At 35.0% G+C, this 27,256-nt stretch overlaps 1 protein-coding gene across 1 annotated transcript in view; it reads right to left on the reverse strand.

The window, feature by feature from the left end:
• The window catches only part of THSD7A (thrombospondin type 1 domain containing 7A), a 428,255-nt gene that overhangs the window by 156,907 nt on the left and 244,092 nt on the right, over positions 1–27,256 (reverse strand). Inside the window, exons 5-6 of the mRNA XM_025471202.3 lie at positions 4,795–4,950; positions 3,332–3,544 (exon numbers count right to left, since the gene is read on the reverse strand). Coding sequence (XP_025326987.3) covers positions 3,332–3,544; positions 4,795–4,950 — 369 coding nt within the window. The remainder of the gene's footprint in view (positions 1–3,331; positions 3,545–4,794; positions 4,951–27,256) is intronic.

Consider the following 27,256-nt stretch of genomic DNA (forward strand, 5'->3'; position numbering starts at 1 on the left):
TACATCAAGTGTTTCTCTCTTTCCGTAGAGTCTAATTGTCTTCTGAGTTCTTTTTCATTTCACATTTCTGTTTATACCCTCTGTCAGAGAATCTATATAACATTCTTCCCTGAATGTTCCCAAAACTCTTCCCCAATCCTGCTTCTTGGAAGACAACTAGAAGAATGAACAATAATCGGCAGCAAATCCTAATGATCTTTGGAAGCCTGGGCAAAGGATACATTGAGGGGAAAAAAGAGAGAGAAAGAGACTTAAAATGCTTTGAGGTCATTAACAAAGTTGTGAAATTTGTGAGGAATGTGGGAGAAAAAAAAAGCCTTTTTATTATTTGCTAACATTCACAGTCTAATTTTTCATTTCCCTAGTTGAGCTTTAACTTAATTATAAAACAAAATCTATAGCTGCAGCCAGGCCTAGGGGTAGAGTCTGTACAACTAATCAACTTTAATTCTCTGGGTTCGATTTAATTACAAAACAACATTTGGTGCAGCTGCTAAACACTTACCAGGTGACCATATGATAATACTGGAGTAGTATTTACAAGTCTCCAGCTTTTGCTCTATTCTATCAGCACAATTAGGTTTCAGCTATATAAAATTCTAGGATTTACAATAACAAAGAATTTTCCTGATTTTATACCCCTCCATTAAAATATGAAATTGCACCACAATAAATTCATGTCAGGAAGTAAAATTTAATGATGAAAGACATATCTTGATAAAGGACAATAATAACAGATTGAATATCAATAACACTTTTTTTTTATAATTCCACATTGTATTTTAACAATATAAATGCCTTTCAGACCTTTTGCTAGGTAATGTACTACATACGTTACACATGCTAATGTAAACTTTCTCTTATACACATGGAATCATCAATATTATGCATAATGTTTCACAGCCCTTTTTCAAATCAATAGTATATTAATTTATATTAATTAATAGTATATTAATAGCATATGTATTTCATCTTTTTCCATGTGAGGAAGTAAATCACTACAATCATTGTTTTTAATGAGTGAATAACACACTTCTTTTCCTTAATTCATTCTTTCTGGGAGATAGGCAAAGTGAAACCAGCTTATATATACTGTGAGTTACCAATGTGCTTTTTAGGTTATTATATATATTACTTTTTAAGATAAGTAGACTTACATAACTCATTCTCCTGCCTGCTTTTGAGTGTTTTAAAGTTCCATAAGATAATTTAGGGGGTGATTACTTGTGTTACAAAATATTTTTTACCTGACAAAATAAAAATTAACTATTGATATTTTTAAGATAGCCAGCTTCTCTGATATATTTAAAATATACTGGATTTATACAAACATCCAGGAAGATCATTGCAATAAGTAAGATTTGATTTTTCATTTAACAATATTTAGGGAGAAGTTCCATGCACAATGAACTTTTCATCTTACTGTTTTTTATTCACCTTAGTTCACTCAAATACACCTTATACAATGTGTGGGATCCCAATTCCTTCCAAGGTCTATAGAAGGATAAATTATTTGAATTTAGGAAAAAAATAATAAGTATCAGCAATTATTTGAATTTAGGAAAAAAATAATAAGTATCAGCAAGTGATGCTGAAATAAATATGACTCATTATTTTCAGAGCAACTTAGAAAGAAAATAATATAGACTGCCATCTAATCCAAATAAAGATTTGAAGTAGATGTATAAATGCAACGAAATGTAATGCTTTTGCTTCTTTTCCCCATTAGATGTCAATCTCCTTCTTTTCTTTCCCTTTAGTGTAGAACTGGGTAAAAGCTAAAGAGAGGCTGTATCATAGGTAATTATATCTATGAAAAGCAGAAAATCTAGAAAAAAAAAACCCAGAATACATTAAATTCACTACAAAATATCTGGAGCAATAATTCCCCTTTTCACTTTTCAACCTCAAGTGCTGGTTTGGATTTTACCTAATGCTGCCCTGCATGATGATGTTGGTCCTTGTACAAAGACAACACTGTATGTTTCAAAGTCGAAAGGCTAATTTCTCAGTACTAGCAGTGTCTGTCAGTGTCTTATCCCAGAGAGTATCTTTCTCTACTGAACAGTGACTGAGTCACAGGAGAAAACAATTCTGCTTGCTGGAAGAAAATAGGATGGAAGGAATTATGACGGTTACCAGATGTTCCACTGCTCCTGAGGGGGCACCAGAATGTTTCTGCATATGCTGTAAACAGCATAAACTGTCAAATCATGGGACCCTGGGGCTTGGTGCTCATGCTGCTCTGATGTGCAAAGTCATAGCATTTGAGAGTTGAAAAGATCCTTAGAGATGCTCTTAGTCAAAGGTTTTAAACTATGTCATGAGGAGTTCTATGTTTCCTAAGTGTGACTCAGAGATTACTGAAGAGTAAGGGGATCTCCCCAAAATAGTAACAGCATTCATGGAAAGAAATGTAAAAATCTTACATCAGTGTAACAACAAGACAGGATATTTTATCAAACAAAAACGAGTTGTGAAAGTCTGGGGTAATTCTTACGGTTCAGGAAAGGAAACTTGTGGAAAATCACCATCTCAGTAGCTCTATGACATTCCTAGAGGGGAGACCTCAGAAGTCAGAGGTTGATTCAGGAATCTAGGCCACAATAGGTCATGTGGCTTCGGAGTCTAGAACTTAAATTATTCCCTAAGACAAAATATCAGGGCAGGAAATAAAGGCTTCTCAATACAAGTCAACCAATTCTTACAATCCTTCTTAATTTAAATATCTATGGCAAATTAAAATATTACTTAGAAAATATTATTTTTCAATGCTATTTTTTTCTTTTAAGTAGGCTCCATGCCCAGCAGGGAGTCTAATACAGGGCTTAAACTCATGACCCTGAGATCAAGACCAAAGCTGAGATCAAGAGTTGAATGCTCAACTGATTAACCTCTCCATGCTATTTTTAAATGGCAATTTAATGCTGTATTGTCTTTATGATGATTTAATTCTTATTCTATGTTACCTGCTTTCAAATAAAAAAATATCCTGTGAATTCCCAAAGAACCTCCTCATTGCCACCACTGAAAAGGGAGAGAGAGAGTGAGAGAGAGAGAGAGAGAGATTGAGAAAAAGGGGGGGAAAGAAAAAAAGAAAAAGAAAGAATGAAGGGAAGAAAGAGAAGAAAGGAAAGAGAGAAGGGAAGAAGGGAGGGAGGGAAAGAAAGAAGGAAGAAGGAAAGAAGAAAGAAAGGAAGAAGTAGCTATTCCTGTTGCTATAAATAAAGCCCGTTATGAAGGGACATGAGACTTTAACATAAGCAAAGGCATTTCTCTAGGGTTAAACAGATATTCATAACAGCAGGGTAGATGCACCTGCCTGACTCACCATCACTGTTGATGCATACAACCTCCTGAACTTGAGTGCCTGGGCCACACTCTTTTCCATTGTCTGGTTCACAGTCTCCAAGCCTCACTGCTTTCCATTCATAGCAGGATGGCTCTTCACAGGGAATGGCTTCCAGTAAGTGAGGGCAGTTCCCAGTGCCCCCAGAGCCTCCAGTGGGCTCATTGGTAATGCGTCGCTTCCTCAGTTTGAAACCTGAATTATTGGGGAAGGACATATTTATTGTTACTGACATAGGTTGAACATTTCAGAGGGCTGAATGAAAACTCAAGGGAAAGTTGGATGAGTTGAGGGTAGAAGTCATATCTGCTTTAATCAGTAATATATCCCCAAACTCTAGCTTAATGTGAACTCGTTAATCATTTATTAAATGAATAAATGATTGAATGAACAGAATGGCCAAGGAAGGAAGGCAAGAAAAGTCATATATCTCTTAACTACTTCATAGGACTGGAGAAAGGTAGAGAGGCAGAAGCAGAAAGACACACATACACATATACACATGCACCAAGAAAATGATTTTGGTTGATTTGGAAAGTCTGTAGTTATAAAATATTCAAAGAAACAATGAAATCTCAAGCTATTTAGAAATATTCATGACCAGACAAAGTGCTATTACCTTGAATTTTTCAACACTATCTCATAATTAAATTTGAAAAGAAACCTCTGAGAAGTTGGATGGTCCCAGATAAATCGTCTCTTTGAGCCTTAGTTGATTTTAGATGCCCTGGAAATAGGAACTAGTGATGATATAAAGCATCTGGACTCTAATGAGGAGTGTTCAGAGTCATGCTCTGTGCTTTAATAGTACCTAAGTGTTGCCTTTCTGGACAGTGTATACCAAAATTAATAAGTCTGCTTATTGATATGTGAACATATTAGAATTTCCAGCAAAATTAATGTCTGTTTACTGTTATGGGAACATATTAGAATCACTAGAATACTGTCTTTGAAAGAAAATAAAATGTTTTTAATTACTAGATCATGTGAAAATTACCCCATCTTGCCCATAAGAAACCACTGCATTTATTCTACTCCTCTTAGATATATCATTTACATCAAAAGAGCAATAGAAATTTTTTTTTCCCTTTCTTACCTTCACAGTAATAAGGAGTTCTGTTTATTGAGGACTAGCTATGGATCAGGCACCGAATTAAGTGCTTTATGTTTATGATCTCTTTGAATCTTTAGAGAAAACTTTGGTAGCAGATATCATATCCTTTTTACAGAAAAGGGGACAAAGATTTAGATAATTAACTTCAGTTTTAATGTTCTGGTACCAACATTAGAGTAGGTTTATTCATCTTTTGCAATCGATACTCATTGGCCATTCTGGAAAATATCATAGATGAATAAGCACAAGTAGCATTGAGGAGCATTATAAAATAATTCATGTTTGACTCAACCGATGGGAGTTTTAAGCACATCATATTAATAGCACATACCTTTTTTGCCTTGCTGGTCATTACAGTTTTCATAAGTACAAGGTCCCCAAGCTGACCAAGGTGAAACCTCACATTCAATAGGACAGGGAATGTGGCACAGCTGTGTAGTATTAGGGACAGGGCCAGTGCATGATTTCAAGTCCACTGGTTTTGAGGCTGTTTGGAGAAAAATACAGAGATTCCTTAAGAATTAACTTGTTATGGTTAACAATATGATTGTTCTGTGTGTATAAAGAAGGGAAAGTGCCACCAAGACATTCATCCTAGAAAAAAAAAGAAGGGATAGGGAAAAAAGCAGCATAGTGTAGTTCAAGGAAACTGGACTAGAAGTCTTGTAGATTGTTTGATCACCAGCTTCATCACTTATTAGCCCGGTGGTTAATAATGTCGAGACTAACTTTCTCAATCGGTAAAATAATCTTTAAGGTCAATTTTATCTCTAAAATTCTATATTTAGATTCTAAATAAATGGAATCTGTTTCAGAGGACTAAACATAGTGGGAGATGGCCTTAGGTATATATGGAAAAAGTCTCCACTGGGTGGCTTCTGGTGGAGCAATCTTCCTTCCCTTTTGGTCCACAAAAGGATAATCAGTGGACATAATGAAAACACCATTCCACCAATGGGGTTTCTCTCTCTACACCAGCTACGTGACTCACAAGATACCTTCCAGAACTTCTGTAGAATACATTATCTGCATATGTGATCCAAATCTTAGAATTGCTAAGGCAACTAATTCAAAATTGTCCATGTCTTTTCATACGTTGACCAATGAACTGTGAATAAATAGTGCTTGTCCTTGCTTCCCTTCTATTTTGATGCTTGAAGTCTGGCTATTTTGTATGGGACACACTTTGACACTTAACGTCAAGATGTGTCCATAGTGGCTAAAAAGGACTTAAGAAAGAAAGATATTTGAAGCTTTACAGAAAGCAGAAGAAAACCAAGTTTAGCGGTATATTATATAATATAAAGCTATAGTTGCTATTGTTGTAAAGATTTTAAGGAGTAAATGTCTTTGACATTCCCTTTAATTAAAGCTAGTTGCTGTTTCTATCTGATAATTTGGAATGCCCACCCTTGTGGAATAGTGGACTGAAACAACAGAGGTCTTAGATAATTCTCATTCTCTTTATGTAAAAAACTATCAATTCCAATCACATGGGTTACATTTAGAAGCTCATAGAGAAATTAAGATATTTTAAGCTATATTATCCTAACTTTTAAATAAAAGTACTAGATATATTTGTTTATAGTTTAAGCCCTAAGGCAAACTGTAGGTATTGTGTATCCCTCAACTTCCTGCATGTACACACACACACACACACACACACAATCATAAATGCTACCTGAAGGCTATTAACTCCTCTTTCTAAAATAGTTTTTTAGCTCTGAAAAACATTCTACAGATTTTTTTTCTCCAAGGAGTGCATATCTTAAAGTTTTTCACTCCTCGCCTTTCCCCCACCTCCCACTGCAGTGAAAATAAATGGGCACTCCTACTCCACTTAGTATGGAGCACCATGAGCATTCTCACTTAAGTTTATCAGAATTGTTGCTACTGTGCATCATAACATCAGTCACAGCCAAGAAGGATTAATTTTGTTGCTTTCAATGGTGAAAGCATTTGGCACACTAATGACAGAAAATACAGAAATAAATGCTTCATTTCTTTAAATATAAAAAATAACAATGTCAATGATACATATTTCACATAAAATGAAAAAAATTAATATCTGTACAGGCTTAAGAGTCTTGTGATGGTTAATTTTATGTGTCAACTTGTCTGGGCTAAGGATGCCCACATAACTGATAAAACATTGTTTTAAGGTGTATCTGTGAGGATGTTCTGGAAGAGATTAGCATTGGAATCAGTAGATTGAGTAAAGAAGACAGCCCTCACCAGTGCAGGTGGAGCCTTATCCTATCCATTGAGAACACAGGTAGAAAACAAAAAGTGGACGAAGGGTAAAATCTTTTTTGAGTTGTGGAATCCATCTTCCCTGTTCTTGGAGATGAGTTCCTGGTTTTGGAAAACCAGAATTACAGCAGTGACCATCTTCCCATAATTCTGTGAGCCAATTCCTATAATACATCTCCTCATATATCTATACATATATCCCATTGATCTGTTTCTTTGGAGAATCTTGACTAATATAAGGCTACAATATTCAGAAAAACTCCTATAACTACAAATTAACATAAGTAATTTCTTCACTTGTGGAGTCTTTCACACTATAATTTAAATTAGCAATTGTGTATATAATTACCTGAAAAGTTCCAATTTTTCTTTTTTTAAAATACTATTTATTTGAGAGAGAGAGAGCGTGAGAGAGAGAGCACAAGCGGGGTGAGGGGCAGAGGGAGAAACAGACTCCTTACCAAGCAGGGAGCCCAATGTGGGGCTGGATCCGTGGACCCTGAGATCCAGACCTGAGCCAAAGGCAGATGCTTAACCAACTGAGCCATCCAGGCACCCTCTATTTTTTTCCTTCGATAGACTAAAAGTGACTTTAAAATTTAGTGTTATTACATTGATTTGGAAATTATGTCACTAGGAAGGGAAGTCTATTTTTTTGCAAAGTCTACTTTGACCATGCAATTGTAAGGACTATATAAGGTTGAAAACTTGAGAAGGGAAAACAGGTTTTATCAGGCTAACACATTGTTTCTTATACGTGGTCATTTTTTAAAAATTTTTATTTATTTATGATAGTCACATAGAGAGAGAGAGAGGCAGAGACCAGGCAGAGGGAGAAGTAGGCTCCATGCACCGGGAGCCCAACGTGGGATTCGATCCCGGGTCTCCAGGATCGCGCCCTGGGCCAAAGGCAGGCGCCAAACCGCTGCACCACCCAGGGATCCCTACCTGGTCATTTTTAAAAATAAGCTTAATTTTAGCTTTTGGTGTATTTTGAATAAATCAAACAGAATAATTAGTCATTAGAATCTTGTTGAGCTATTAAAAGAGAAACATGATGAATAAAGGCTTGAGAAAGTATTGCCTGAAACAAAATACTCTTCAGATCTTCTGCTAAGCTAATCAAGTCTATACTGAATAATAGTCATTGAAAATTAACCTCAATTTGATAGATGTCTTTATATAAATAATAAATACATATTTGAATATATATATTTGTTGTATATGATTCTATTCCTTTGGTGATTTTTATTTTAATCTTTTTTGTAAGTAGAATATAGATAGATAGATAGATAGATAGATAGATAGATAGATAGATAGATAAATGTAAAATCACAGATACAAGCTGAGCTCCTCAATAACTAAGTCAATTCTATATTTGCCCAGGAATTATTTGGAATCAGTGTGATTCAATAAATCAAGCAAAGGATAGTCTCAGGAGAATTTACTAAATTCTAGTTTAATCTATGAGATATAATTCTTGTAGTTCTGTATTATATAACTCAGTGCTTACTGCTGATCCCATATTCTCAAATATTGAGATTTGAATTTTTTAGAATGGTCCAGTAATTATTTTGTATATTTTTATCACTTAAGAAATTATTCATCCAGTGTAAGTTGCAGAGAACTTCTATTATTTTTTAAAAATATTATTGTCGATCTCTTGAAAATAAAGGTGACATATCATTGTTTGCATATGATTTTAAGGGTATACAATCATTTGTATTCTTCATGAGGTCATAAAAGAATGTCCAAACTTTTCTGGACCTAATTAAACAAGCCAAAAACACATGAGGCTCCTAAAAATACAAAAACATTTTTGTTTTACTGTATTTGCCCCCTCTTTTCCTATTTTCTTGATAAAAATAATCTATTTTATATTGAACAAATTATGGTAGGTTGTGTTTTTCCACTTTGATTTTTCAATTATTGTCTTTTAGTCTACATTGTCAAATTTATGTGTACAAAGTCGTGGTGTTCCTTTGTTATTCTTTTGCTGGCTGGCTGTAAGGTCTACAGTAATACCTCCTGTTAAATTGACATTCCCCTGATGATGGTGATTGGTGTCTTTCCTCTTTTTACTCTATCAGCCTTGCTAGAAGCTTCCATTTTAATGCTCTGTTCAAAGAATCAGCTCTTCGTTTCATTGATTTTCTCTATTGTTTTGTTTTCAATTTCATTGATTCCTGTCTTCTGATTTTTATTATTTCCTTCCTTCTGTGGCTTTCTTCTTCGTTTGCTCTCTTTTTCCTTGGTTCTTGAACTGGGAGCTCAGATTATATTGATTTCTGTCTTATCTTCTTTCCTGATGTATTTAGTGTTAGGAACTTCTATCTCAGCACTGCTTTAGCTATGTCACACAGATTTTTGATACATTTTCATTTTCATTCAAAGTATTTTGATTTTCCTTGAGAATTCCTTTTTCACACATGGATTATTTAGAAGTGTGTCCTTTATTCTCTAAGTGTTTGAAGATTCTACTGTTATCTTTGGTAACAGAATTCTAGTTTGATTCCAATTGTGCTCAGAGGACATGCTCAGTCCTATTTAAATAATTATTTAAATTATTTTAAATTTGTTGAAGTTTGTTTTATGAATAAGAATATGGTCTATCTTGATATGTGTTCTATAGACACTTGAAAAGAAGATGGATTCTGTTCTTTTTGGATGGACTGTTCTATAAAAGCCTAGCAGATTCTGTTGAATGAGATGGTGTTGTTCAGTTCTTCTAAATACTTGCTGATTCTCTGCCTAGTTGTTCTATTAAGTGTTGGGGGTAAAATGTTTTCATCTCTGACTTTAATTGTGAATTTGTGTATTTCTCCTTTTATCAGTTTTTATTCACATATTTTATGATATATTGTTTAGTACATACACATTTAGGATTTGTCTTCTTGGTGGATTGACTCCTTTGATAACATAATGTTCTTCTCAGTTTCTATATTTTTTTGCTTTGATGTCTGATTTATCTGATATTAACATAGCACTCCTGCTTTTCTTTGGATAATATTTTCATGATGTCTTGTATTCCATTTTTTGTTTTCAGTCTGGGTATATTGTTATAGCTGAGGTGAGTTTCTTGTAGAACATGTCATATTTTTTAATACACTCTACCAATTTGTGTCTTTTTTCCCTTAGGAGTTTAGGTTTTTTTTTTTTTTCTAGATACAGAATAGATTTCAATCTTTATATTGGATTAGGAGCAAATTATAACATTGCCTGAGCAGGCATTTGTTAGAGCTTTTAAAAAAATCTGCACCTGCCAGTGTTTCTGGATTCTGGCTTCTTTCACACCAATTCTGAGATATGAGAGGCAGAAAGATAACCAAGGGAACTTATGGCCTTGTTTCTTGGGCCTTAAGATCTCTAGCTTGCCTTCCTTCTTCTTTCTAACTTTCAGAGTTGTCTTATGGTTTATTTGTCATGTATTATCAGGGTATGTATATTTTTCAATTTAGCAAGAGCATTAGGAAAACTGACATTTCCTCTGTCTTCCTGGAAGCAGGAGCCTATGTGTGATTTTAAAAGTAAAACCTTTCAGGCAGCCCTGGTGGCTCAGCGGTTTAGCACTACCTTCAGCTCAGGGCATGATCCTGGAGATCTGGGATCGAGTCTCACATTGGGCTCCCTGCATGGAGCCTACTTCTCCCTCTGCCTATGTCTCTGCCCAGCCCTGCCCCCCCCGCCCCGCGCCCCGTGTGTCTCTCATGAATAAATAAATAAGATCTTTTTTAAAATAAATAAAAATAAACCTTTCAATTTTACAACTGGGATTACAAGAAAGGAAAATCCTCAAGAGATTCTCCAAATCCACAAGTTCATGATATGGTACTAGAGCCCTAAAGCTGCCCTCTCTTGTAGGGGCATTATTGATCCTAGGTTATATAACTTTCAGTTTTAATGGCTGATGGGAGATGTAGAATTGCATATCTAGAGTTCTTTAATTATCAGGGACAAAGGCAGGCATTTTCAGACAGAAATGAAAATGTATCTATAATAGATCATCAATATGGAAATTTCCAAAGGACTTATTTCTCCTAAAAAGGAACGTGAATACAGAAATAAGGTCTACGATGCCAGATGGGATGGTAGTCAAAGAAAATATTACATGTGAGTAAAAGTAAATGTTGAATGTAAAGCTTGATTATAATGATTAAATAGGGGAGTGTGATAGGTAAAATAATGGTTCCTCAAAGATTTTATGCCTTAATCTTTGGAATTTGTGAATATATTATCTTTTTAAGAAAATACTTTGTTTATTTGAGAGAGAGAGAGACAGAGACAGAGATAGTGAGAGAGCATGAGCAGGAAAGAGAGGGAGAAGCAGGCTTCCTGATGAGCTGGGAGCCTGATGCAGGGCTGGATCCCAGAAACCTGGGATCATGATCTGTGCCAAAGGCAGGCACTACATGAATATATTATCTTAATGGAGAAAAGGACCTTGTAGATGTGATTCAGGTTTTAAACCCTGAGATGTCGAAATCATTCAGATTTATCCAGGCAGGCTCAATCTAACCACATGAGTCCTTAAAAGCAGATACCTTTTCCCAGATGGTCAGAAAGATGAGGCGGAAGAAAGAGAAAGGATTCAAAGCAAGAGAGGTGCCTGATTTGCCACTGATAACTTTGAAGGAAGTTGGAGGAGAAGCAAGGAAAATGGGGGGCCTCTAGCAGCTATGAACAGTTCTCAGATAGACGACCAGGAAGGAAATGGAGATCCTGATACTCCAACTGCAAGGAACTAAATTCTGCCAACAATCTGAGATGAACAAGGAAACAGATCTTCCCCTAAAGCCTCCAGAAAGGAATGCAGCTCCCCTAAGCCCTCAACTTTGGCCTGGGAGAGACCCATGTCAGACTTGTGATCTACAGAACTATAAGATAAGGTGTTAAGTTTGTGGTAAGTTGTTATGGTAGCAACAGAAAACTAATAAGGGAGTTATAAATCACAAGATAGAACTAAAATACAAGGGATGTCTGGGTGGCTCAGTGGTTGAGCACCTGCCTTTGGCTCAGGTCATGATCCTGTGGTCCTGAGATCGAGTCCTGCATCAGGCTCCCCGCAGGGAGCCTGCTTCTCCCTCTGCCTATGTCTCTGCCTCTCTGTGTGTTTCTCATGAATAAATAAAATTTTTAAAAATCTTAAAAAAAAATAAAGTACAACACTACATAATATATTAGCTGATGAAGGGTAATCAGAGGTGACCTAGTTGAAAGCCCTTAGGAAGGTAAATATATTAATTTTAGGCTACATTTATTTGAGTCTTTACCTTGATATTTTAAAGTAATCTCTTTATATATATAAAGATTATATATATTTATATATAATATGGGAGGACATATTATATATACATATATATATGGATTTAGCCCTATGTCCTCCCCCATATTATATATATACACATATATATGTCACATATATATAATCTTATATATTATATATATTATATATATAAAATCTCTTTATATATATAATTTCCAAACCTAGGGAAGCTATGTAATAACAATAAAAATATTGCAATAAATTCAAAGGGAGCCAAGAAAGGAAAAACAAAACAAGACACAGAAAAAGTGGAACAAAGAGAATAAAATAAGATGGAAGAAATGACTGCAAAACACTAAACTTTTAACCAGTAAAAGCCAAAAACTATTAGACTGAATAGAAAAATAAAATCTGTAATAACATTTTATATTCACTAATTTGTCAAAAATTTAAAACTTTGATAACATCAAGTGCTAGAGAAGATGTGAAGCAGTTAGAACAGTTAAACACTGCTGGAAGAAATCTAATTTGTTTTAACCATTTTGGAAAATAACTTGGAATTCTTAACTACAGTTGAAGATATGCATACTACTAGGTATATATCCTGGAAAAGCTATTAGACATTTACCTCAATAGATACTGATAGGAATTATCATTGAAACATTGTTTATAATTATCAATATCCAGAAACAATTCAAGTGTCCAACAAAAAGGGAAGGAATATTAAATTATCCTTGTCCACACTACATAATACTATACAGAAGTGGAAATAAATGAACTAGCACAATCATCAATATGATTAAAATAACAAACATATCAAAAGAGTAAAGGAAGCAAGTTTAGGAAGAACATATACTAAATGATGCCATCCATATAAAGTTACAAGAAACAAGCCATATCATCATGTTTTGGGATAAATACATAAGTCTGGGAAAGAGGAGAATGTCCACCATTGTCTAGGAATTGGCTTGATACTTTCAACTAGGCCTTTATATTTTTAGGAGCTGACCTGGCACCCAGAACTTTGCCATGGTGTTCTGTTGGACATAAAAACTTCGCAGAACATCATCAAATAAGATAAGGTAATCCTAGACAATGATGGTGTAAGACAAAAAATAAGACTACTTTATTTAGGTAAAAACAGGTCACTATGAGAACCATAAACAATATCAAATATTCCCCTCTCCCAGACAATGAGTGAGCGCTGCTTCTTTAAAAAAATAAAATAATTATTGATTATAGCTTTAACCTCTCTCCAGGCTTTCCTCCTTCCAAATATGATTTATCAAGATATCCTATCATAGAATTATTCTTGCTTCCTTATAGCATTCAATCCAGAGCAAAGTCCACTTGTTTAAATTCTCCTAAAAATCACTTAGTTGAAACCTAGATCCTGTTAAGTACTTCCTGACACTCTTACTTAGATGCCATGGCTGCCCATAGTATTGGTTCTCCCTTGCTCAATTAGTAATAAACCCAACTTGTTCAAATACAGGTGTGTTCCTGATGGTCTTTGGTTAAAAAGCACAGACAGGTCAATATATAAAGAAAAACAAAGAATATTAAACATAAAATTAGAATAGGAATTCCACTTGTGGATAGAGTGGGATGTATTTATTTCATAAAAAATGTTTATTGGTATTTACTATGTGCTAAGCAATGTTGCAGTATTGCAAGTACTTAACAAATACTAATTTATTTAATTCTCACAAAACCCCATGGTGGTAGGTATTTCAATCATGCCCATTTGGAGAGAGGCAATAATTATGCCCCAAATGGGGAAACTAAGTATGGAGAGGAGAGATTAAATAACTTTCCCAACAAATACAAATACACAAATACATTTGAAATAGATCATAGAATTAAAAATATAGTTAATGGAGATTACTAATATGGTATGTGTCATCTTAATGTAATAATATAATGATGCTGTCAAGGTAATACAATTTCAACCCTGGTAGTCCATTAATGAAAATTATTTTGACTTTTGTGTGTCAGGTGGGAATGAAAACTAAATTTCTATCAAGAACATGCTGTCCAATTAAATTACTATTAAAACAAAATGTTCTGCACTTATACTAATAGGAATGGATACTTCTATTGAATTTACCAAATTAATTTTTTAATCCTTACAGCAATCTTCTGACGTAGGTACAATCGTATCCAGAATTTGAAGATGAGGAAACTGAGGAACAGAAAGGTTAAGTAACTTGCCTATGATCACACAGCTAATTAGTAGCCGCTGGCATTAGATTTCAGAGACGATGCTTTTAGCCACTCTCCTGTACTGTTATGATGATTAGCAGAAGCCATATTCTTCCCCATTTCTTATCTCAACTTCCAGAAGTCCATAATATGAAGAGTGGCTTAACTAGAACACATACATTCTTAAAACAGCCTATTTGGTTATTGTTGTGAGGGGTGACAGAAGGAAGTGGGAATATTCATATGGAAAATGAATCCTCAGTATTTTAATAAGAAACAGTTGAGATTCTCATCCATTTTTAACATCAAATTTTCGAAAACTAAATAATTTTTGTTCTAATGTCAAAAAATATGCCACATGTGTATTTTTAACTGTTTTTCACCATGGAAATATGCATTCAGATTCTCAAAATATTTTAAGTCATAGATCTTCATATTCAGTCTATTTTTCAGACCCATTTGTAAAATAATATGCCTTTTCTGCAGTCGTTCAAAAAATATATTAGGGTTCAAAGGTTGAAAAAATGCAATAGTTGAATAATTCATTCATCCATTTAGCAAAACAGCTGAGCATTTTAGGCATTCAAAACCTCCTGATGTTGCTTTTATTGTCCATTGTCTTCCCTGAAAACCCACCTTTTTCTTGAAATAGCATTGTTTCTTTTACCAAGCTTATTTGAGTGCTAATTCACCATTACAAAGAAATTCTATTGGATTTCAATCTTAAATTCTGTATAGGAACTGACAAAAGAGAAGCCAAAGACTTAAAAATAAAAATCAGTTACAAAGAGCTTTCCTTTTCTTTGTTATTCTGTTGTTCAGTCAGTTAAAAGAAATATTAAATGGCTTTTTTGTGTAAAGCCCTACCCTTGTATTAGGAACCATATGCCAAAGGTGCTGCAGGGCCAATGACAGTGTCAACAGTGATATTTTTTTGCTTGTTTCTCTTAATTATTACAAATGTGTGGCAGTAACTTAATGTATATTTAACCAAAGTAGTTTTAATTCCAAGAAGGTTCTATTGATAATTTACTCAATACCCACTTACATGTCACCTAGAGGCACTATAAATTTACTCTCAAGAATTGATGTCAAGCTAATAAAGAAAGCCTTTATTCTGAAAATTAACCAGGTTCTACATGTAACAGTGATTGCTTAAAGTTTTTTGTAGATGGTCTTGCATATTATTCACAGAAATTTCTTTTATCTTTTAAAGGCTGATAAATGGGGACATAAAATCCATCAAGTTCTTTTTAATAATATAGGGCATTGTTTTTAAGATAAATACTTAATCTTTAATCAATTTTGTAACTATATTTAAAACAATGGTTGAGAATTAGCTCTCAATATTTAATGTGCTTCAAAGCTCCCTGCCAGTCCTTTCTGGCTATGATTAACGCAGATTGAGCTGTTGTTTTTGATTAATCTTTTCTTATATTAACCCAAGGCACTACACAGATCTTCCTTGATGTATGGTGTTATGTTCCCAATAAATCCAATGTAAGTTGAAAATATCATTAAGTCAGGAATGCATTTAATACATGTAACCTACCAAACACCATAGCTTACTTAGCCTTGCCTACCTTAAACATTTTCAGAACATTTACATTACCCTACAGATAATAAAGTGTTGAATATCTCATGTAATTTATTGAATACTAAAAGTGAAAAATGGAATAGTTGTTTGGGTACAGAATGGTTGTAGGGATACTGGTTGTTGACCTTCATGATAATGTAGCTGACTAGGAGCTGCAGCTTACTGCTACTGCCCACCATCATGAAAAAATATCATAGCACATATTGCTAGCCCTGAAAAAAAAATCAAAATTCTAAATTCCAAGTATGTTTTCTACTGGATCTATATCACTTTCACACTACCATAAAGTCAAAAAATTCTAGGTTGAACCATCCCAAGTCAAGGACTGTCTGTATAGGTTTCGGAAGCCCACATAGCAGTTTTTGAGTTTGTTTTCTACATCATAATTAATGCCAGTACCCACAGACTTGTTACTTCTGTGCAATTCATAAATCGATAGCCTTGGTTTTCATCACCAGTCCATCCTACTTATTTACATTTTGCTTCTTCTTTGCTTGTGCTTGCTGCTTGGATACTCTCTTCTTTGTGTTGAGATTGCAAATCAAAACATTTGACTGAGATCACAAAACATTAAACAATTGTCTTTTTAGATTAAACTGCTTCAGAGCTGAGCTATTAAGAGTAGTCCCTGAATTTGGAATTGTGATACTTTTACATAGGCTTCTTGACTTTTTTGTTTGTTTATTCTTTGTGAGGTAAATCAGGAGGTATACTTGGTTTTAGTCAAGTGGAAGTTACAGTGGATTCATTTAATAAATTTAGATGAGATTCTCCCCAAATATTCCAATAAAGGATATTTAGGTCTAGGTTAAAATAAGAAGTGAGTATTCCTCTTTCTTACTTCTCAGTTGTACATTCTAGTTTCAACTTGTAAATTAGGGATGTTGAGGAGATTGACGATGAAGAAGGAGCTAGTACATGAACACTAGCTGTGTTGTAAAAGATATGGATAGACTTCTGAGAAAAACCTTCACTGTAAAGGACTCGACACACACGACAAGTGGTTTGCTGTCTGAGTCCTGCCTGTTAGCAGAGTCAGGAGGGCACTGAGTGATGGGCCTATTCTTGTTCTTGTGTCCAGCCTTTACTCTGCTGGGTTGGGGTACAAGGCAGAACACTGTCAACATCCCTACCTGCTTCTTTCAGAAACTCTACTCAGTGTCATAGGCATTGCTTTTTTGCTTTGATGTCTCTGTTCCTTCAATTTTTATATCAGTATCATCTTAGCAAATAGAAACTCCTTTAAGGGTCTAGCTGCTACATGAGCTCACCTCTTGTTTCAAGGATTGATGCAGTTTTTTCTCTATTTGCATATGCTAATGGTCATTTTAGGGACTTATAAAGAGAGGTCCATGTGCCTATGTTCACAATTCCATATTGCCTAGAAAAAACTATCCTCATGCCTTGACTCAAATAAAACAGAATGATGCTATCTTTTTAAGTATTTATAGAAACAAACATATGTCAGATAATTTCTCTCAGTGACCCTGATTCACATGAGACAAGAATTTTTAAAAATATGTGGGACTGTTCAAAATATCCATCTTCACAGCATTACCAATCATATGAAGATTTAAATTTCACAAACTGTATCAACAGCTTGATGAGGACATCACTCTCCTACTACAGGGATGTACCATCTGTTGCAACACTGCAAATATGGAGTTGGGTTCCCCTCCCCCTTTAAAAAAACAGGACATGTTGAAGCACTGTCTATGGAAAACTTACCCTGAAATTTTCCAATAACACATCAGTATTGACTCAAATTTCCATATACAATGTCCTTAACTTGAAAATAACATTAATGCATAGTGTAAAGTAAAAGAAGCAGTTTGGCACTTGGATGTTACCACAATATAATGGCAGAGAATCTTAGCAGTTAGAATTTCAAACAACTGCAACTGTTGTTTCAAAGTGAGTAATAAAAAAGAATCAAAATATCTAATCAAACAAAGTCTACAACTAACTCCACATACTTGCTATAGATATTATTCTGATGACCAAGTGTACTAGTCAGCTAGGGCTGTCGTAACAAAATACCACTACCTAGGTGGCTTAAATAGCAGAAACTTATATTCTTACAGTTCTGGAGGCTTTAAGTCTAAGATCAAAGTATTGCCACAGTAGAAATCTGGTAAGAATTGCAGACAACTACCTTGTTGCTGTGCCCTCACCTGGCCCTTTCTTTGTGTACATACATCCCTGGTGTATCTTTCTCTTCTTGTAAGAACATCAGTCCTATTTGGGTCAAGTCCCACTCTTTTTTTTTTTTTTTTTTTTTTTTTAGGTCCCACTCATGACTTTGTTTAACCTTCATTACTTCTTTAAAGGCCCTATCTCCAAAAAATGTCACATTGAGGATTAGGGTTTCAACATGTGATTTGGAAGGAAAGGGACACAATTCAGTCTGTAACACCAAACTTGATGGGATACTGAAGAAAGAAATAATCTGTGAATAAAGACTTAAGTGTAGTCCAGTGGTGACCATAATACACTGACCTATTTTATCAACTCTTCCCTGTTCTGGGGGGAAAAGAAACTATGCTAAACTTGTACTCATTCAAGTTTCTCCACAGCGGATTACTGCCACTGTGACTGTCTGACCACACCTTATTTAGAGGCACACAGATGTAAGTATCTCCAATATGAGCTTTTCTGTTTTTCATAAAATTTTCCATTATTTTCTCAAAATCTCCATTTATAGAATTCTAGGTATAGAATCCTATTTCCTGATTATTGTGTGGGCAGAAGAGGAACTTGCCAAAACGTTTGGAGAAGTTTTATGGCTTTTTCCTCTAATGTCTTGGAGTCAAAAAATAAACTACAACCTGGAACACAGAGGAATGGCCAAAAGCACCATTTGTGGGTTGCTTTGAATCGTAACATCAAAACTACTCACCCCTACAAATGAACCATTGTGGTAATGAGTTACTTGGTTCCAGGCCCACTCAGATTTTTTAGCCCATCTAGTTATTTTTGGCTGTCTCAGATCTGATGCTAATTCTAGTCTAAATTCTCTATTTAGTCCTCTATAGTTATTCTTTAATTTCTCCCTATACTTTGTCAGGATCAGGTCTACCTCATGAATATTTGCTTAATTAATTCACCCAACAAATGTTAATTGAGCATTTACTATATACCAGACATATACTGTATACCTGGGGTGCTTAGGATTAAGCAGACAACAAAACAGACAAAGGTTTTTGCTTTCCTATAGTTAGCATTCTCATAAAGGAAGTGGGGAAACATAAGATGAACCAGAAGCTTAGTAACTAATAACTGACACAGTATGGTATAAGCAAAAAGTGCTATGAAAAAAGAGGGGCACCTGGTTGGGTCAGCCAGTTAAGCAAGCATCTGCCTTCAGCTCAGATCATGATCTCAGAGGCCTGGGATTGAGCCCAGCATCAGGCTCCCTGATCAGTGGGGAGTCTGCTTCTCCCTCTCCTTCTGCCCCTCCCCACCATTCCTCTTCTCTGTGTCTCTCAAAGAAATAAATAAAATCTTAAAAAAAAAAAGTGCTTTGAAATAAAGAAAAAAAGAGCAAGGCTCTAGGAGTATGTGTGTGGGAGGTGTGATACAATTTTAAATAGAAGGGTCACATCTAGCCTTTTTTTTTTAGGATTTTATTTATTTATTCATGAGAGACACACAGAGAGAGAGAGAGAGAGAGAGAGGCAGAGACACAACTGGCTCTATGCAGGGAGCCCGATGTGGACTCGATTCCAGGACTCCAGGATCACGCCCTGGGCCGAAGGCAGGCACTAAACTGCTAAGCCACCCAGGTGTCCCTCATTTAGCCTCTTCGAGAGAGAAATATTTGAGATAAGGCTGAAAGGAGGGGATGGAGTTAGCCAAGCAAATGTCTGTGGATAAAGCATTCCAGGACAGCAAAGGAAACCATGTACCTGGAGTGAAAGGAGCAAAAGGCAGAGGAGTCAGAGATGGGATCCAGCAGTCAAGACAGGGTAGAGAGACTGACCTTTACTGGGAGTGAACTGTAGCAGGGCTTTGAGCAGAAGAATGACACAATCGTTCTTTTAAGATATAAAAGACTGCTCTGCTGCTGTGTGCAGAATCAATTGTGAGTGACATGGGACACAGGGATATCTATTAGGAAGCTATTGCAATAATTCAGGCAAGAGATCATGATCCAGACTAGGGAGTGAAAATGGAGATGTAGTGGTCAGATAAATATTGAAGGGAAAGCAAGTAGAATCTCCTGAGGAATGAGTCTTGAGAACAAGAGAGATAAGAACCAAAAATGACCCCAAAGATTTTGATTAAAGCAATCAATGCCCAGCCCTGGGTTGTCACTGCAGTATCTCCTTGTTCTTGACTTAAACTGTGATCACTCTATTCTCTCATACTGCTCACTCAGAAGATCAGGGTCCTGTGCTCTATGCATTTCAAAGGACAGAAATCCCCTCTGTTTCTTCTTCCTGTACCTCCAATTCTTGCCCTAATCTGCTCCACCTCCAGTTAGCCTACCCATTCCTGCAGCTGCCAGCTGAATCAGCAGGTGTGGACTAAATGTCTGGCTTGACATTTAAATAGCAGAGTTTCTTGACACTTTCAGGGTCTCCCTTTAGACTATAACGTGAGGGCCACTAATGTTCACCCTACTCATGGTTTAAGACACATAAAATAGATGTTAAGGCTCCTTGGAAAAATAGCAGTAACATTTCTGGGATTTTTATTTAAGTCTAGCATGTATTTTTTAAAAACAAAACTAAAAGGTCAAACATGAATGAGTTACAACATCACCTGTTGGAAAATGTCATCAATGTAAACTTAGAGCTTTCTGGAATTTGACAAAGGTACTGGATTCTGAGGTGGTGGAACAGAAATCAAGACTTTTATAATCGATGCTTAACCTTACAACAGTGGCTTTCTGATTTTCAGGCCATGCAACAATTTATGGTAGGGATGACGGATGATGACAAGGTTTTGTTTTGTTTTTGACAAGGGTTGTTTTAAGGAAGGAGACTCCTGGGTACCATCCCCAGTAATTCTAATTCACTACATTTGGATTGGAATCTAGGAACGACCTAGGAATATGCATTTTCAACAAGCACTTCAGCTGATTCTGACGCAAGTAATGCTCATAGTACCCTTTGAGAAACACACCTATGGAGGATTGGATGCCATAGCACCATGGCACTAAATGCTTACTTTTTAGAAAATGTTATGTACATTCCAGAACACAGCTCCATACACTTTGGTAAAGAATTGCTTGCTATTGTTTTTGGTCATAAGAATATCAAGAATTATTTCTCCAGTGGTATTTTATTTTTCCTACTGGTGACATATTTCTTCCTGGACATTTTTCTAAGCCTAAATCCACATTTTTATTTATGGCAGCATATAAACTGGGTTTGGATACTTTCCCCAAGCATACATTATACTCTTTTTAAATAAAACTGCTGAGAAGAATGATACTGGTGATTCAAAAACATCTGCCACCGTAGATCTCAAACCTCCCTAGGAAATCTGCCTGGAGGTTGGATATTGGTCATCTCCCTGACTCACTGTTATGGGTTGATAATACTGTGTCTTAGGGAAAAGGGAAAAATTCTTAAAGCAGGTTATCTTGTATATCTTAGATATTAACCTCTTATCAAATTTGTGGTTTGCAAATACCCTCTCCCATTCTGTAGGTTACCTTTTCATTCTGCTGATGGTTCCTTCTGCTGTGCGCAAACATCCTAGTTTGATGTAGTCCTGATCACTTATTTTTGCTTTTGTTGCCTCTGCTGTTCATGTCAAATGCAAAAAACTAACACCAAGATTCATCTCAAGGAGTTTACCTTTCTTCTAGGAGTTTTATGGTTTCAGTTCTTAACATTAAATTCTTTAATTCATTTTGAGCGAAATTTTTATTAGTTATTAATGAGGCCTTCTTACATTTTATCTCACAGGTTTCAACTTTTTAATCTCAACTTTATGTCTTTTACATTTATGTTTTCACCGACTTCTAGTCTACTACAGTCACCCCAAATCTTATTCATTTTCATTTTTTATTCTAATGGAATTTTAAGTATTCTATTTATTACCTCATTACTTTTTCTCTAAATCTTTCCTTGCAATTTAGAAATTCTACTCCTAATCTCTCCTACTATTATATTTAAGTTTCTTGTTCTCATATATTTCAGACTTCTTTCCTCTGGACTGCAAAAATGTGCTGTATGTGCAGCAGGGTCATCTTTCACTTTGTTGACTTTGTTTATTCCCAAAGCATCTCTGAGTGTTAAAAAAAAAAATGGAATGGACTGTTTTTTTCACATTATGCATCATTCAGAGTTTACATGGAGAGCTACTTGTTTTAAAATTTATTGAGTCTGACACAGAGAATCATTCAAAGTAGAGAAAAATACATCAAGCAAGGAGGGACTCTAGGCAAACAGGTTGGGGAGGGCTTTAAGCTTCTGGCTTCACCTTGATGAGAGACCAGGTGGTATACTACCTGAAAAAGAACTTTTGAGATGGTATTTAGGAGCAGATCCAAAACCGGGTATCTGGTCTCACAGGTATTTAGCCTAGTTCTTGTATTTGCATGTCATGATAATTTCTATCTCTGTTCTTGATGGATTCATCAAAGGACCTTCTTGGCTTTTCTCAGCTCCTTTCTCTGGTCAGAGGAGAGTTTCTCTATGGGCTCAGCTGCATTTCAGTTGGGAAGCCGCAGTGATTTATAAAGATTGATATGAAATCAGCTGGCATTAAATAGATCCGAGAACACTAATATAAGAAAGGGAAGAAGCTGGTATTCCTTTGAAGACAGTTTTGGTTTTACTGGATAAAGCTCTTTGGAAAAGAGGAAATGGTGGAGGGTCCATAGATCCTTAATTTATCACCCAAATGAAAATTGGGATGTGTGATTCTGGAGGAAGGCTGAGAACTGGGCTTGAAGGCACTCACTCAGTGCTCAAGGTCTAAGCTAGAATTGTGGGAATGTTTTGCCTTCACAGAACTATTATTGAATAACACACTTTTCCCCCCTTTGTTGAGTAGAAATTTATTCTAAATCATAGGCCGTACTTTATATTTTAAATCATATTGATTGAGACCTTACTATATGCCTGGCATGATTCTAAGTGCAGTATATGGATTCTCTCATTTAAAATTTTGACAGGTTTTAGTATTTCCATTTTATAGAGAAGGGAACAGGTTCACAGAGAGGTTAAATAATCTGTTCAGTATCACATGGCTCAGGCATTCTGTTTTCATAATCTATACTCTAAACTGCTTGGTAATCATTTCTCTCAGCTTTTATTTTTCTGAAGATGTTCGTTTGTCATGCCTATTGTTGACAAATATATTCACCATCTATAGAAATCTGACAATTATTTTTCAGTGAAGACACTGTTTCATTGTTCTATGGCCTAATCATTGTCTCCAATGAAATTTCAATCCTCATTTGTTATCTTTATTCACATGTACATATCACATGTTTTTTTTTCCTTTTGCTGCTTTAAAAATACTCTATCTTTAGATTAAACAATTTGAGCATAATGTATTTTTGCTATTATTATCTTTGTATTTATCCTGCTTGGGGTTTGCTGAGCTTCTTAAATCTGTGACTTGTTGGTTTCTTTTTCAATAAATTTAAGAAATTTTTGGCCATTATTTCTTCAAAAAGGTTTTCTGTTAGATTAGGCTCTCTCCTCTAATATCATTAATACCTTGATACTATTTCATCAGTCACTGAGTCTCTGTTCACCTTTTCCCAGCTCAGTCTCCTTCCTCTTTGTTCTTCAGATCTGATAACTTCTACTGATCTATCTTCAAGATCACTTAGCCTTTCTTTAGCAATCTCCCAATTGTTAATCCAAGTCAATAAATTTTTTATTGTAGATTTTTGTTATATTCTTGAAGTTCTATATTTTTATAATGTCTACTTCCTCAAACTTCCATCTGTTCATGTCCCAAGACAATCTTATCCTTTAAATCCCTCAATGTATGTATAAGTTTCTTAAAGTCTTTGCTTGCTAATTCTAATATCTGGGTCATCTTAAGGTATTTTTCTGTTGATGTTTTTCTTCATGATGGGTCTTTTTATTCTAATTCTTTGCACATGAAGTAACTTTTTAATCACTGGACTTCATGAATGGCATGTTGTAGAGTCTGGATTATGTCATCTTCATTTTTAATTTTTTTCTATTTTATATCTTCCTTTATAAGATTTGTTCAGTCACACAGTTAAATTGCTAGAAAATCCTCCTGATCCTTATAGGTTTGGTTTCCTTTGGATTAAGGTTTGTTTGGTTCAGATTTGAGCTTGATTGTAACAGTGTTGTCCTTACCCTGAAGTCATGGTCTTTCAAAGCTCAAGGTGTTTAATGAAAATTCTTCACCATCATAGGGCTGGAACTCTGATGCCTTCCAGCATGGCATTACCTATACAATTACCTTTCAGCCTTCACTTTGCAGTACAGGTCTTCTGCTAGACTTCACAGAGTATAATTCTGTACATGTGCAGCCCAACCATGGGCAAAGGACCTATGATGTATCTCCACATGGACTCCCAGACTCTGCTCTAGTACCTCTAATACAGAACCCCTTTCTCTCTACCCAGTTCTGAAATTTCCAGTCACTTTAGCAATCCAGAACTTAGATGCTGGATGACTTGGTTCAATAACACTTGATAACATGCTTGCTTTCAGTTTTCCTTCTGTCAGTAAAGAGCTTCCAGTAGAAGACAGAGTGATCTATTACCTCACAACTGTGATCACAGTCTTTACTGTTTGCTATTTGATGTAAAAAAAAAATAGGTGCTTTGCATATTTTGTCCAATTTTAGTTATTCGTATTGAGAGAATTCCAGTTACTTGATTATGGCTTGAAGCAAAAGCCTAACAATAAGTTTGGTTTTCTAAAGATTTAAAGTATTTACTTAGGCTTATTATTTAGAGGTTTTGTGATGTATTTCTAAATACACATCTTAGAATATTCATCTCTCTGGCTTTTAGAAGGAGAAATTTTGCTCAAGTAACACTAGTTGCTAATCATATGTATCAATGCTTGGGGGTCATTACTAAGTCCATTTATTCATTTATTCAGTGAACACTTGTTATATATTATCTATTTTGTGAGTGATATTTTTCCCCTAAGTAGCTTGAAGGGATTTATTAACACATCTATTTAACAGATCATGCAGCTTGAACTATTCTCTGATGTTGTTTTAAAACATTTATTTAAAAAAAAAAAAAACATTTATTTATTTTGTCATTACAGGAGTGTGTGCAGGGGAGACAAGCATACCTGACTGTTATGATTCAAGATATCAAAGAGAAAGATCAACATATAGGAGTTGGTCCCTCAGAGAATTTGGTATATATATTTTGGTATATTTGGTGTGTGTGTGTGTGTGTGTGTGTGTGTATGCAAATAATACCCTGGTAATCCAAATAATATTATTCCCCAGTTATTGTCTCTCACATCACCATATTTTAATCTTCTGCATAGTACTTATTGCTACCTGTTATTTATTTCATTTGCTTATAGTCTCTTTCTATAAAATATAAACTCTGTGACAGAAGGAATCTTGTCTGTGTTATTCACTTCTCAGTTTTTAGCATTTAAACAGTGTTTACACATAGAAGGCACTCAGTAAATATTGGTCTAATAAATGAATGACTTTTTGCCATATAAAATTGAAACATGGGCATTTTCATACATGTATAGCTTTATTATCATGAAATAAGAATAATCTTAACAGATCATTGGCTCTGAGACCTACCTGCTATTTAAAAGAAGGCACACATTCTAAAACCAGTATCATTGAAATAGTTCAAGCTGCATGATCTGTTGAATAGATGTGTTAATAAATCCATTAAAGCTACTTAAGGGAAAAAATATCACCCACAAAAATATCACTTTTGCCCAACATTAAACTGGCTTACAATTAATAACTCTAACTCAATGGCACAATGGTTACTATCACAAGCTCTCAGGAGCCAGACATTTTGATCTACAATCCTGAATATGATATTTATTAGCTAAGTGCCTTGGTAAAATAATTTAATTCCTCTTTACCTCAACATTATATAAATATAGTATTTACTTCATAGATTTTCAGTGAGGGTCTAATAAGCAAATAAATGTAAAAGAGAACAATGTCTCACATAATTCTCATAGTATTATTATTATTATTTTTATTATTATTATTTCAAGTTAATTCATTTAATTCCATAGATTTATTCTTGGGAGTCAGTTTATCTTGAAGAAGATACTGGAAAGGTAAATTGCTTCTTCTAAGAGATGGCATTATTGTTGAAGGCAGATCTCCCTTCCATGTGTTTCAGATTTTTGCTATGGCTTATAAGCTATAGAAAAGATTTATGACCTTTAATTTTCCTTTATCTATTCCTAAAATTTTTCCTTGCCCTGCATCTCGTTAGGCATGGATTCATCCTTCTGTTCGAAGTGAGATAATATTTTATTCAAGTTTATGTCTTTGTCAAGCCTTTCGATTTTCCTTTAGGAATGCTAATCCTTTCCTCACTCAGATGATGACTGGAAAATGTGTCCCTGCATTTAACTGCACCTAAATAGAAACCAGAATAGCGGTACTCCAGATCCTTGTGTCAGGGGATGTAAGGGAACTCTCTGCCTCTCAATATCTATCAAAGCTCTGAGGAGGGTTGCCTGAGGGAATAGCTGTGCATCCATTTGTTTAGATATTCTCAACTCTATCCCTGGGTTATCTTGCTTAGCAGAGACCTATAAATCTGTACTATATCACATCAATCCCCACTGATTTGCCTTTCCTGAGTTACACTTATATTTAAGCTAATGGTCTACATTGAGGAAAACTGCTTTAATAAAAAGCTTCCATATAAGATTCATTGTGGTGTTTATTATAAAAATGTTAATAAGGGTATAATTTAATATAGTTACAGTGTCATCTTTATGAAGGTCTACTGGTCAATGTTTTTCAGACTCCAAAACAGAAATTGTTATGCTTTTCCTTTAAAAATGTTTTCTATTGTCTAATGGACACTGTGAATTTCATAAATTATGTAGCATTCCTCTTTGCATGGGCTATTATAAGCTTAGAGCCAAAACTTGTGGTCGTACTTTAAGAAAAATCACAGGATTTTATAGGATACATTTTGTACATTATTTTTTTATATTCATTATTGGCATTCACCTACTAGCATTTTTCTTTTGCACCATATTACTCATCCACTTATCCCTAAAATCACTTTATCTCCTTTTACTGTATGCACCTACATAAAACAACATGGGGCATAGGTAATTATTAAAAATCACATCATTGAATGCAGGATATTTCTTTTCTAACTGTGCATAGAATAAAAGCTACTTGATGAATTCAAGTCACTCTCAAACCATCAATGTGAGTTATTTTCCCATAAAGAATATCTACTATGGGGAAATCTACATATTTTTTTATAGAAGACAATCATTACCCTCTCTAAAGCATACTACATACAACACAAATGCATATTGT

The sequence above is a fragment of the Canis lupus genome, chromosome 14 (assembly GCF_003254725.2).
Source record: "Canis lupus dingo isolate Sandy chromosome 14, ASM325472v2, whole genome shotgun sequence".
NCBI lineage: Eukaryota > Metazoa > Chordata > Mammalia > Carnivora > Canidae > Canis > Canis lupus.